The sequence below is a fragment of the Phascolarctos cinereus genome, unplaced genomic scaffold (genome assembly GCF_003287225.1).
Source record: "Phascolarctos cinereus isolate Bilbo 61053 unplaced genomic scaffold, phaCin_HiC Scaffold_3;HRSCAF=262, whole genome shotgun sequence".
Lineage (NCBI taxonomy): Eukaryota > Metazoa > Chordata > Mammalia > Diprotodontia > Phascolarctidae > Phascolarctos > Phascolarctos cinereus.
Window position 1 is genome coordinate 234193422 of NW_027555736.1, and position 12467 is coordinate 234205888.

Below are 12467 nucleotides of genomic sequence, written 5' to 3' on the forward strand. Positions count from 1 at the left end.
GCTTCCATGGTGACTAGCCGGCGTGCGATCTCTTGACCCGGAATGAAACCCCTTAAGGGGAAGGGAGAACTCTGGGATATGTGGTCTCCAAGAAGTACTCCCCCCTCCCCCCGAAAGAGGCCTGAAGAAACCAGCCGCGAATGATTGCTAGGGGAGGGAAAGAGAGAGGGATGAAGGCCCGTGCATGGGCGGAAGTGATGCGGCTCAATCTCGGGGCGGCGGGGCTTCGGGCGGAAGTCACCCGCCCTACTCGTGTGTGTCCGTCGGCGTTTGACTGGAGGCGAGTGTGGCTCCCGCCCCGGTCTCTCTTGTTTCTGGTCCCTCCTGCTTCAGTCGCCGCCGGCACGATCCCCGGGACTCAGGTATTTTCCGTTGGCTCTCCCGAGGCCGGTGTTTGCTCCGGCCGGTGTCCCGCGCGATGACGGTCAGCCCTGGGAGGGGGCTGGGGGGGACAGAGGCGGGGAAGCGGGGACTGGGAGGCATCTCGGTGCAGGGCCGCTCGGCGGCCGGACCCCGGAGCGAAGGGGGCGGCTGCCGCCCGCCTCAGGCCGAAGCCCCGGACCCTTGGGGCGGCCGAGCCCGACAGAAAAGCTCTCCCCCTAGCATCCTTTATGCTCTCGGGCCCTCGGGGTGAGCGGGTTGGGGTTGTTGTTTTTCCCTCACCCGTGCCAGGTTTGGCTCGAGAAAGGACCTTTCCCTTCCCCATGTTTCCCCTCCGCTAATTCTTTTTAATAATAATTAAAAAAAAAAGAAAGACAGTGACTCCATCTGGAGATCCCTTCGTTCTCCCTGCCGCCTTCCCTGAATCGAGTCCTTTTGCCTTGCCGCGGTGGGGAGCGACCCTCTCCCTCCTTCCTTGCCTGCCTCCAGGATCTCCGCGGCTCCTCTGTTGGTCGCCAAGAGACAGAGACGGTAGATGTGTTACTTAGCAGATGAAGTTCTTGGCCCCGGGGCCCTGGGAGAACTCTGCCCTGAGGATTTGAGTAAGGATGAGAGAAGCCATTCTTCGGTATTTTTCAGGGAGAGCTGCGCTACAGATATTTATTTTTTAAGGAGAGGGGAGGAGGCAGTTTTCTGTTTTAGAAATTTAAATGATTGCAACTAGAGGGCGAGAGGTCCTAGACCGATGGAGTGTAGAATCCCCAGGAATATGGGAGAGGAGTTTCTGAAGAAACAATACCTATACACTTTGGAAAAAACACATTCTATTTTAGGACCGTCCTTTGGGGGAGAGTGGCATTTCCGAATTGCTATTCGAAATCTCAGAATGTCTTAATTCAAATAACCTTGTTATCCACTGTGTTATAAGGTCAAGTACCGTGCTTGTTACCGACTCTGGTAATTGATTCAGTTAGGCTACACAACATAAAATGGTTTGTTTTGTTTCAAGCTCAGAATTAATTTTGAACGTTTTTTTAGAGGACAATTGAATATTACATTATTATTAATGTGTCTGAAGTTCTTGGAACTATCCTTTCTTAATGCTATTCTGGTTAATCATTGAAGGTAGATGTTTTTATCTTAAGGTTGTTTAGTTTTTAAAATAGACAGGTTTGCATGACTTCATGTATATATAATGAGTATCATTTCTTGCCTTTTCAACGGGTGACTAGAGGAATGTATTGGAGGGAGGGAGAGAATTTGGAACTGAAAATAATTTTTTAAAATTTGACATGTTTGACATCAGAATAATTTGGCTCACAGTTGTAACTTGGCCTTGAAAACATCCGTTTTAAGCAAGATTTTTCAACTCTAGAAAAGCTTATAGAATTAAAATGTGCAAAACCATGAAGGGCATAAATAGGATAAGATTGTTCATCAACTTCCAGTGCATAGGACAGTGTCTTATGCATAGTAAATGCTTAATTGGGACTGAATTACCAGAGTCGAAAAGTGTTTTTAAAAATTGTAAGAACAGTTGTTGGACAAATAAATGATACATTACAGAGCAAGTATCCAGTTCATATGCCTAAGTAATAGTGTAAGGCATAAAAAAAGATTAAACTATGTTCAGATAAATTCATGATTTAGTTAAAAGAAATTAGAGATGTTTGGAGTGTACCCTTTTTTTCCTATGAATTTTACAGTAAAAACAAAACACTGCAAATGTGTTCACAAAGAAAAATACTCCAATATGCAAGTAAGCATAATTTATTACTACCTTACCTAAATCCTCACTCTGATTCCTGTGATTGTACATTCACAGGTATGACAGCATACTTGTTCTTTCTTCAGTTTGCATAATTTTATACAGATCTTCCTCATTATATGCCTCATATTTGTAATTCTTAATGGTATTCTGGCATTTTACTACATTTACCACAATTTGTTTAGCCATCCCTCAACCGTTGGACATTTAGATGTTTTGAGTATTTACTATTATAATGTTTGTCAGAACCAGATCCAGCTCAGTTATTTAAGCCAGAAGAGATATTATTTGTTAAATCAAGAGGAACAGATTGCTCTGAGCTCTGTTCCTATTATACATGGCAGAGACAGGCACTTTTATGCGATTGGGGGGAGGGGAGTATATGTCTATCAAGTGGGGAAAGTCTAGTAATTAACAGTGGAAACATTTCAAGGATGTTATAACATTCTTTTCTTCCTGTGTTTACATTCTAAAAACTTGCCTCATGAGTGCCTTTGTGGTTTTTTAAAGCGTACTTGCACGCTGATTATCTTAACCAAGGTTCCTTATGTGTGCGACAGCGACCCTAACCCAAATTAAACTTGAGATTTCTCAAGGTGGAAAGCAAAGGTTACTACCTTTATTACAATCTCCAGAGATGGCTGTCTGCTCCATCATACACATGGAGAGAGAGACCGCTTAACAGGGCAGCCTTATAAAAGCAAATCTCCACCCACCATGCAAACAAGTCTCCACCCACCACTATCCCTTACTCCCTTAACTGGGGGTGGGCTTACATTCTAATTGGGAGGTGAGGCTTACATTCTAAACTGGGAAGTTTCTTCCTATCCCCTTAACTGGGAGGTGGGGCTTACATTCCAGGTACAAAATTCAAAGACAAGGAAAGAGGCCAGAAGCCAAGGGCAAACGGCTCAGGTTGGGGATGGGGCAGGGCTTATTCTTTCTGTTAAAAGTGCTTAAAAACAGGGTCTGAGTGGGAGAGGATTTTGAAAGTAATAATCAAGAATTATTGACTTTTTGAGGAGGCTTCACTTTTGAGAGTTCATCTCTCGCAATTCCCCCTTCTCATTTCTTACAATTTGAAGCCTCCTCACAAACATTACACCTTACAGATACAGAGGCCCAAAGGTAATGATAAATTGTCCATTTAAAGCTTCAGAAGTCTCTTCTCATACTGCTGTCTGACACTCTGGGCATCATCTGGTGAAGTCTTCTTGTCTAAGTGCTGTTCAAACAGCATCCAGCAGACTCTCACTCTCCTCCTGCAGAGATCCTCCTTCTTGTAGCCACTCTCCTACAAGATTGATCTCAACACAATTTTAAATTACCTTGCCAATAACCAGGGCAAATAACGAAAATTAACTCAACCCCTAGGTCTTTACCATTACCAGATCAAAATTGGAACTTTGTCCAATTGTCATGTTTCAGGATGCTCAAATGAAAAAATTAGAACCTAGTCTTACACTCTGCATTACTTCTAGTTTTATACCTTACATTAGTTCATTATTCATTCCTATTCATATTCCTCATCAGGAGGATGAGATTCCACTAAGGAATTAATACCACATTCCAATACATAGTAGTTAATTTAAAACCAGTACAAATCAAATACCAAAACAATCCCAACTTCTAGTCATGCACAATAAATAATCCTTATTAAAATAGGCTTCTTTAAGGCATTTACAAGATAAGCCATAAGCTATTCCTCTTTTAACATTAATTGTAACAAAACTGAGATAACTTTAACATTAACTAAGTATTAACTAAGTAACAGAATAATATCCTTCTTCCACAATCTCCTGGCCTAATTATCCCCTAATGATGGGGTAAGGTCCAAGTGGACCCCTGCCCCTTGCCTCAGAAAGAATGTGGTTCTCATTTGTCTAAGGGCCCTAGCTCTCCATCTTCCTTTGAAAGCCCTGACCCCACTTTTTGATCTTATTCAGATGCCTTTCAAACTTCTTCCAGTTCCCTTCATTATATATTCCCATTGTCTATTCAATCTCTTAGATATTCCAATCAGAATTCTCTCCTAGACCCCTTTCTCAGCCTCTTCTCTGGTCAAAGTTACTTTAGTGTATGTAAGATCCAGAGACTTTCTCATGCCCACTCTTCCTTATGGGCATCACCTGGCCTATATGTTTATTTCCAACAAACTTCCCCCCGGCTGAAAAGACCTGGGCTGAACTTCTTCAGGAGGGACCCTTGTGCTGTGACCTTGGAGTCCCAGCACCCCCAAACCTCCAGACCTCATCATAACCATTATGAGAAATTAAGGGATCCTGACTTATACAGGAATATACTTAATTCTGAAATTCTAGGCCAAATAACTCAATCTTTTGTATCTTACTATAATAACCTCAGATGTTCCTGCATCAATCTATTGCTTAATAGATTAGGTATTCATGCTTACAAATTTATGAATATAGGAATTTGCCATAAAAGAACATAACTAAAGTAAGGGAACAATGCTTCCCTAGATTCATGTCAACTCCAGGCAGAAGTTATAATAACCAACTGCATTGAGCCAGGTTTAAAGTCTGCCAGGTGTCATAGTAGGGAAATTGAGTCAGGAGAATCCTACCTCAGCCATGCAGAAAAGTCTTTCTCCCGACCTTCCCATGAGAACACCTTCTTGCAGCTCATAGGTGCAGTCACAAACCTCTTTGCAGGTTGCTGACGTCATGGGTCAGTAGCTTAATCAGTTCTTTGTTAACCATACCTGGAGTTAGACCCAAAATAATAGTTCATTAACAGATTCCAAGGTCTTAGATAGCAAATTCCCCTCATCAGAGTTTCAGGTGTGACTATAGTCTCACATTAATTAGGGAACATCTCCAGAGTGAGCTCTAAGTAGCTTGCATTTCCTACATAACATCCGAAGTAAAATCAAATTTCCATTAAGATCATAAGTTGCTACTCTAAATAGATTTGCCTTTCTGTTTCTCAAGCTCATCTATCCCTTTCTAACCATCCTTAATCTGAAGGAATGAGACACTTTCAGGACTCGAATATTATACATAAGTTCAAATAGTAATTTTAGCTCTTTCTAGACCATAGAATGAATTCAGATCAAAACAGTAAGATCTTTCCTACTTACAGTTTATTACAGAAATTTAGATGCTTTAGTATTAATCACTAGCTTTAGATCTCTGACACTGCTCCCATTGAGACTGTTTCTCTAAAAGCACCCAATTAAGTCCAGTCCAAGGATACAACAAACCCAGGAACGAAACCCCAAGTTCATAGTAGGTTTGGACATAATTTTCTTGCAAATAGAAATTTAGTAGGCTCTCTAAAAAGAGTATCAAAGATTTCAAAACATTTTTTTTCTTAAAATAGTATCTCCTTTTCTCAAAAACAGCTTACAATTTTCTAATTACCATAAAATTCCTAGTTACCTAAATTCTCTGTCTGTGATCACTAAGGACAGGATGCCTGGGACCAGACACTGTCTTGAATAGTGGTGATGGGGTTGGGATCTAAACCCCAGAAAGGAAAAACTGGGACTTTCTCACTTAGCCAAATCTCTGGCCTTCTACCTGAGGCTATAATCCCATCAACTGGCCTTTCATTGTGGCTACACCCAGTCTCCCAGTTCTGTTAATCTAGCCTGGGGCCCCCTGCCACTTCCCAGGCTTAATCCTTGCTAGGCTCCATTCTCCCTTGGTCATGAAGTCCAGGTCTCTGGAGTTCTGTTCACCCCAGTTTACTGGCCACTCCTAGATCCCTCCCACAGTCTTTCTGTATATAATATGGTCCTCCTTGTTTTGTTAAGAGGCTGGGATTCTTATAATCTAGCCATAGTTTAAATTCTTAAAATCTAGCCACTTCAGATTCTTATAATCTAGCCACTGCTTACCCATGTTCAGACTCCTTAAGAATCTGTCCGATATGACAGTGTTCCAATAAGCCTTGTCTTTGGCTGAAAGAAGGTTTGGGTCGAATTCTTTCAAACAGGACCTGCTTTTTGATTTTGGGGTCCCAGCTCCCCTCAATCCCTAAACCAAATCAGTGGTATTTTTCTTATTTTGGTATCCTGTTGTGTGGGATGCCACTCAAATTAAAAAACACACTTAGAGGTTTTTCAAGGAGAAACAGAAAGTTAATTTTTATTTGCTATTTTGGAGAATAGGGTGTCCCTCCACCAGTATACTCTGCTGAAGGGAGACAAAGACAGAAGCAAATACCTAATGGGTAAAGCCCCCTCCCACCAACTGGCCAATGTTTGGCTTGCAATCTGTAGAAACAGAAAACAAAACAAAAGAAACTATATACGTATTGTATTTAGCCCCTTAGTTTACTGAAGTGTTGCCAAAGAAACAATTAAAAATATGCAGTCACGTAGACACTGTGCTGTTGTGGCAAGGTCACTATGACCAGAATATAGCAACAGGTGTAACAACAAAATACAGGGGGTGTTTCAAGGGTTTCAGGCTTGGAACAATGGCATAAGAAGGTGGGGAGTACTTGGGGTTGGATTCCCATAAATCAGGTGATTTCTAGTAAATCAAAACTTAGGCCTGTCAGGCTGCTATGCCTGCCTTGAGTCACAATACAATTTATATTTATTCTTCTAAGAAGTCTTCACTGGACCCCTCATCCCACTCAGTCTTATCCCAAACCTTAATTACACTGAGGAGTCTTCACTGTGACATCCCATTCACTATAGACATACATTATGTAGGGGAAACACAGATATTTTAGGACTGTAATTCCAATTTACACTTTGTTACTTCTCTTGTCTTATTATATTTACAACCTATTCAACTAAGAAACTTTCCTTTCTCATGCTATATGTTAAAAAACATATGGAGGCTATTTGTTTTTTGAGTAACACAGGCATCCTGAGTCAGGGTTTAAATGTCTTTTTAAAATTGAGTCAGTCAGAGTTAAGGCTCTGGCTCTGTGTACATGTCCCTAGCTTAAGGGAATAAACAGTATGAATTTACTTATCACCTAGTTTGTTGTCTCTTTAACCAACTTTTAGGTTGACATAGCTATCATTATTATCATTACTTATAGTTATCATAATACTCTCTAGCCCCTTTGCATCTCCTTCCCATAGGCATCTACATGTTGCTTAGTATCTCCCTAAAAAGCTGGTCGGGGGAGAGAGGAATATTGGGTCTATTCTGGGGTACAGGCCCTGGAAACCCTCCCCCCACAACTTCTCCTGAACTCTCCCACTTGGCCCTGCCATTTGCCTGAGGCTCATCTCAGTATATATCCTTTTAACTGTCCTTGCATTATGGCCTTGACCCTGCCTGAATCTCTTATTCTTTGTTACCTTTAACCCAGCCCAGCCCTCATTATCTGCACCTGGCCCCACCCTAGCCAGCCACTCCTTGATTCCATCTAGATCCCCCCTCTCTGTTACCTCCTATTCACCCCAGATTACTTGGCCACTCCTTGATCACATCCAGATATTCCCACAGTCTTTCTGTATATAAGGTCCATCTTGCCCCCCCATTAAATGGCTCAGATTCCTTAAGAGTCTTGACTGGTTGTCAGTACAAGCGTCACAAATGCTCAGATTCTTCAAATCTAGCCAATAGTACAGATTCTTCAAATCTCACCCCCCCTCCCAATCTGTGTTTTAACAGACATTGTCTCTGACTGAAAGAAGGCTTGAGTCAAATTCATTTGAGGCAGGACCCGAGTCTTCTGCCCTTGAATTTCCCAGCACCCCTAGACCTCAACAGAACTTAGTAACTTGCCTAAAACTTTTGTGAAAGATATGCTGGGAGGGATATTAAATAGACACAAGAATTTTTCCATTCTACAAATTTAATTTATTCATGTCATCTTTGCCCATAGGTTTCTTGAATTTTGTTGTGTTTTATATCTGAAATATGTAGTATTTCTTTGTACATATTCATTGATGTTCTACTCTGTTCTAATTCACTTTGTTAAAATTAAAAACCATTTTAATGACTGCATGGAATCAAAACTATAATGGGGGGTCCTACCTCTGCTGCATTTCCCCCAACCATTTAGTTAAAGGAATTCAAATATGGCCCAATTATTTTATAATGTTCCTATTAGGGAATAGAACTTTTCCTTGTAGGAATAACCCTTTAAAGCCCTATGAAAGATTATGTGGAAGTTGAGGGAACACTTTTTTTCTGAGTTCATGATAGCAACCATGTTAGAGCAAGATTCTTACCTACTCAGCTCTTCCCCTTAGGATTCAGTACCTTCTCCAGGGCTCAGCTCAAGTGCCGTCTCCTACAAGAGACCTTTTCTGATTCCCTCAGTTGTCAGTAACCACCCCTCACTCTTCCATGCCCACCACACACTATGTAAACTTTTTTTACTTTCTTATCTGTGTACAAATCGCCCTTTCTCAAATGTAACAAAAGTTAATGCTAAAGAAAAGAAAATGAGGAAAACCTGCATCACTACTAAAATCATATGCTGTTGTTAGCTGAATTCATCTGTGAGGAAAATTGGACCATTGAAAGTCAATTTAAGAAAAAATTATACAAAGTGGTATGGCTTTACAGAGCTTTTTTTTTTATTTGATCAAATGAGGTGATATATGTAAAATGCCCTGAAAGCCTCAAAGTACTCTATAAATGCTAGCCATCATCATCATGTATTATTCATTGAGAGTTTATTTAGGAAACACTGCTAGGCACTGAGGATTCCAAGACAAAAACAATCCTTGTTCTAAAACAGTTTAAATTACCCTGGAGAGAAACAACTTGTACACAGATAAGAAAGTAAAAAAAGTTTACATAGTGTGTGGTGGGCATGGAAGAGTGAGGGGTGGTTACTGACAACTGAGGGAATCAGAAAAGGTCTCTTGTAGGAGACGGCACTTGAGCTGAGCCCTGGAGAAGGTACTGAATCCTAAGGGGAAGAGCTGAGTAGGTAATAAATTCATTCTAGTCATAAGGAATAGTTTGTGCTAAGGCGTAAAAACAGGATAGAATGTATTCTAAATGTGTGTGTGTGGGGGGGCCCTATTCCTCATCACTCTTTGGTACGTCTAGTTATGATATGTGACAGACTCCCAACTGATTTCATTAATTTCAGTTACTATTTCTTTGTAGTTTGGATCACTTAGCTGCCATATTTGTACTATAATCCTTTAATGAAAGAGTTTCAAGAAATGTTGAAGTGGGCAGCTTTAGTACCTTGTAAATTAGGAAAGCTAATGGCCAGATGAGCGTGTGTGGGGACCTACCAAGTGTATTTGAATTTCAAAACTGTTATGTGCTTTCCACCTCCAGTATTAGATCCTCTTGCCTAATAGCTCAGGGAAGTCCCCTAACAGGGTGAAATGTATGAAGGGGCACTGCCTTTGGATAAAAGCCCATACATAGCCCACTAGCTGAATATACTGCAAATTCAGCCCATATACAGTAGGTCAAGCCTTTCCTGATCAATCCAACACCTAGTACCTTCTCTCCCAAACTACTTTGTAGTTAACTACTTTGTATTTATTCTCTTTAAAGTTATTTTGTATATACTTTTTAAAATGTTATCTTTTTCTCAGTTACGTGTAAAAAAAATTAACATTCTTTTTAACATTCATTGAGTTCCAAATTCTTTCCTCTGCCTTTTCTTGAGAAGGCAAGCAATTTGCTATACATTATACATGAGCAATCATGCAAAACATATTTTCATATTAGCCATATTGCAAGAGAAAACAGATTTTAAAAATCCCAAGAAAAATAAAGTTTTACAAAAAGTGTGCTTTGATCGGCATTCAGACTCCCATCAGTTCTTTCTCTGGTGTAGATAGCACTTTTCATCATTAGTCCTTTGGAATTTTCTTGGATCATTGTATTGTTTAGAATTACTGTTATCACAGTTGATCATCCTACAATACAGCTGTTACTGTGTACAATATTCTCCTGGTTCTGCTCACTTCACTTTGTATCAGTTCATCTAAGTTTTCCCAGATTTTCCTGAAAGCATCCTGCTCATCGGTTCTTATAGCACAATACTATTTCATCACAATCGTATTCCATAACTTGTTCAGTCATTTCCCAGTTGATGGGCATCCCTTCTTTTTAATTCTTTGCCACCACAAGAAAAACTGCTATAAATATTTTTGTACATATAAGTCCTTTTTCTTTGATCTCTCTGGATACAGACCTAGAAGTGATATTGTTGGGTCAAAGGTGATACCCACAGATATGCCCTTTGGGCATAGTTCTGAAATGCTCTCCAGAATGGTTGAATCAGTTCACAACTTCACCAACAGTACATTAGTGTCCTAATTTCCCCACATTTCCTCCAACATTTTCATTTTCCATTAGCCAGTTTGGTAGGTATGAGGTGGTAATTCAGAGTTGTTATAATTTGCATTTCTTTAAAAGTGATTTAGAACATTTTTTTCTTATGACTATAAATAGCTTTGGTTTCTTCTGAAAACTGCCTGTTCATATCCTTTGACCATTTATCAATTGGAGAATGACTTGTATTCTTATAAATTTAACTCAGTTCTCTATATATTTGAATAATGAGGTCTTTGTCAGAGAAACTTGCTTTAAAATTGTTTTTCCAGTTTCTTGCTTTCCTTCTAAGCTTGGCTGCATTGGGCTTGTTTGTGGAAAAACTTTTCAAATTAATATAATCAAAATTATCCATTTTATATCCTGTAGTGCTCTATATCCATTATTTGGTCATAAATTCTTCCCTTATCCATAGATCTGGTGGGTAAACTATTCTATGCTTCCCTAATTTGCTTATGATATCACTCTTTATGAATAAATCATCTACCCATTTTGACATTATTGTGTTTGATATATGTTGTGAGATGTTGTTCTATATCTAGTTTCTGCCAAACTGCTTTCCAGTTTTTCCAGCAGTTTTTTTGTCAAATAGTGAGTTTTTGTCCCCAAAGCCTGGATCTTTGGGGTTTATCAAACACTAGATTACTATGGTCATTTACTACTGTGTATTGTGTACCTAATCTATTCTAGTTATCCATCACTCTATTTCTTAGCCAGTACCAGCCTATTTTTTTTTGACTAGGCAATCAGGGTTAAGTGACTTGCCCAGGGTCACACAGCTAGTAAGTGTTGTGTATTTTGTGTCTGAGACTGGATTTGAACTCAGGTCCTCCTGACTGCAAGGTCAGAGCTCTATCCCTGCACCACCTAGCTGCCCCTGTACCAGCCTGTTTTTATGATTACTACTTTATAATACAGTTTGAAATATGGTACCACCAGGCCATCTTCATTTACATCTTCTTTTCATTGATTCCCTTGATATTCTTGACCTTTTGTTCTTCCAGGTGAATTTTAATATTTTGTTCTAGTTGTATAAAATAAATTTTTGGTAGTTTGGTATAGTACTGAATAAATAACTTAATTTAGGTAGACTTATCATTTTTACTAAATTGGCTCAGTCTACCCATTAGCAATTAATATTTCTCCAATTGTTAATTTTATTATTTTCTTGGTTTCTTTTTTTTTTTTAACACTTTTCTTTTTAAATTTTGAATTCCAAATCCTCTCCCTCCCTTCCACCCCCCCAACCATTAAGAAGACAAGCAATATCATACCAGCTGTACATGTGAAATCATGCAGGGCATATTTCCCATATTGGCCATAATTTTAAAGAAAGGGGAAGAAAAATAAATAAAGTGAGAAAATTATACTTCAGTTTGCACTCAGAGTTCATCAATTGTCTCTCTGGAGGTAGACAGCATTTTTCACCATGAATCCTTTGGCATTGTGTTGGATCATTGTATTGATCAGAATAGCCAAGTTTTTCACAGTTGATCATCATTACAAAATTGCTGGTACTGTCTCCAGTTTAGATCTGACTTTATTTGTGTGAAAAAGTGTTGTTGTAACTGTGTTCATACAGTTCCTGGGTTTGTCTTGGCAGGTAGACTCCCAAGCATTTGCCATTAACCATTTTCCCTTTTTTTTTTAACTCTGGGATACAGACCTAGTAGTGGTTTTCCTTGGTCAAAGGGTATGCGTGGTTTTGTAGCACTTTGGGCATAGTTCCGAATTGCTCTACAGAATGGGTGAATCAGTATACAGCTTCACCAACAGTGCATATTAGTGTCTCAATTTTCCCACATCCAACATTTGTCATTTTGCTTCTCCATCATATTAGCCAATTTGATAGGTGTGGGGTAGTAGCTCAGTTGTATTAATTTGCATTTCTTTAATCAATAATAATTTAGAGCATTTTAAAAATATGATTATAGATGGCTTTGATAACTTTGACTGAAAACTGCCTGTTCATATCCTTTGACTTTATCAGTTGAGAAATGGTTCTTATTTTGATAAATTTGACTCAGTTCTCTATATACTTGAGAAATGAGGTCTTTATCAGAGAA

General features: G+C 39.4%; 1 protein-coding gene across 3 annotated transcripts in view; it reads left to right on the forward strand.

Moving 5' to 3' along the window:
- The first annotated feature begins 59 nt into the window (after positions 1 to 59).
- Positions 60 to 12467, forward strand: part of KLHL28 (kelch like family member 28) — a 45209-nt gene continuing 32801 nt past the window's right edge. For all 3 annotated transcript variants that reach the window (XM_020986424.2, XM_020986426.2, XM_020986425.2), the window contains exon 1: positions 60 to 362. In XM_020986424.2, the coding sequence (XP_020842083.1) occupies positions 141 to 362 (222 nt within the window). In that variant the 5' untranslated portion in view covers positions 60 to 140. The remainder of the gene's footprint in view (positions 363 to 12467) is intronic.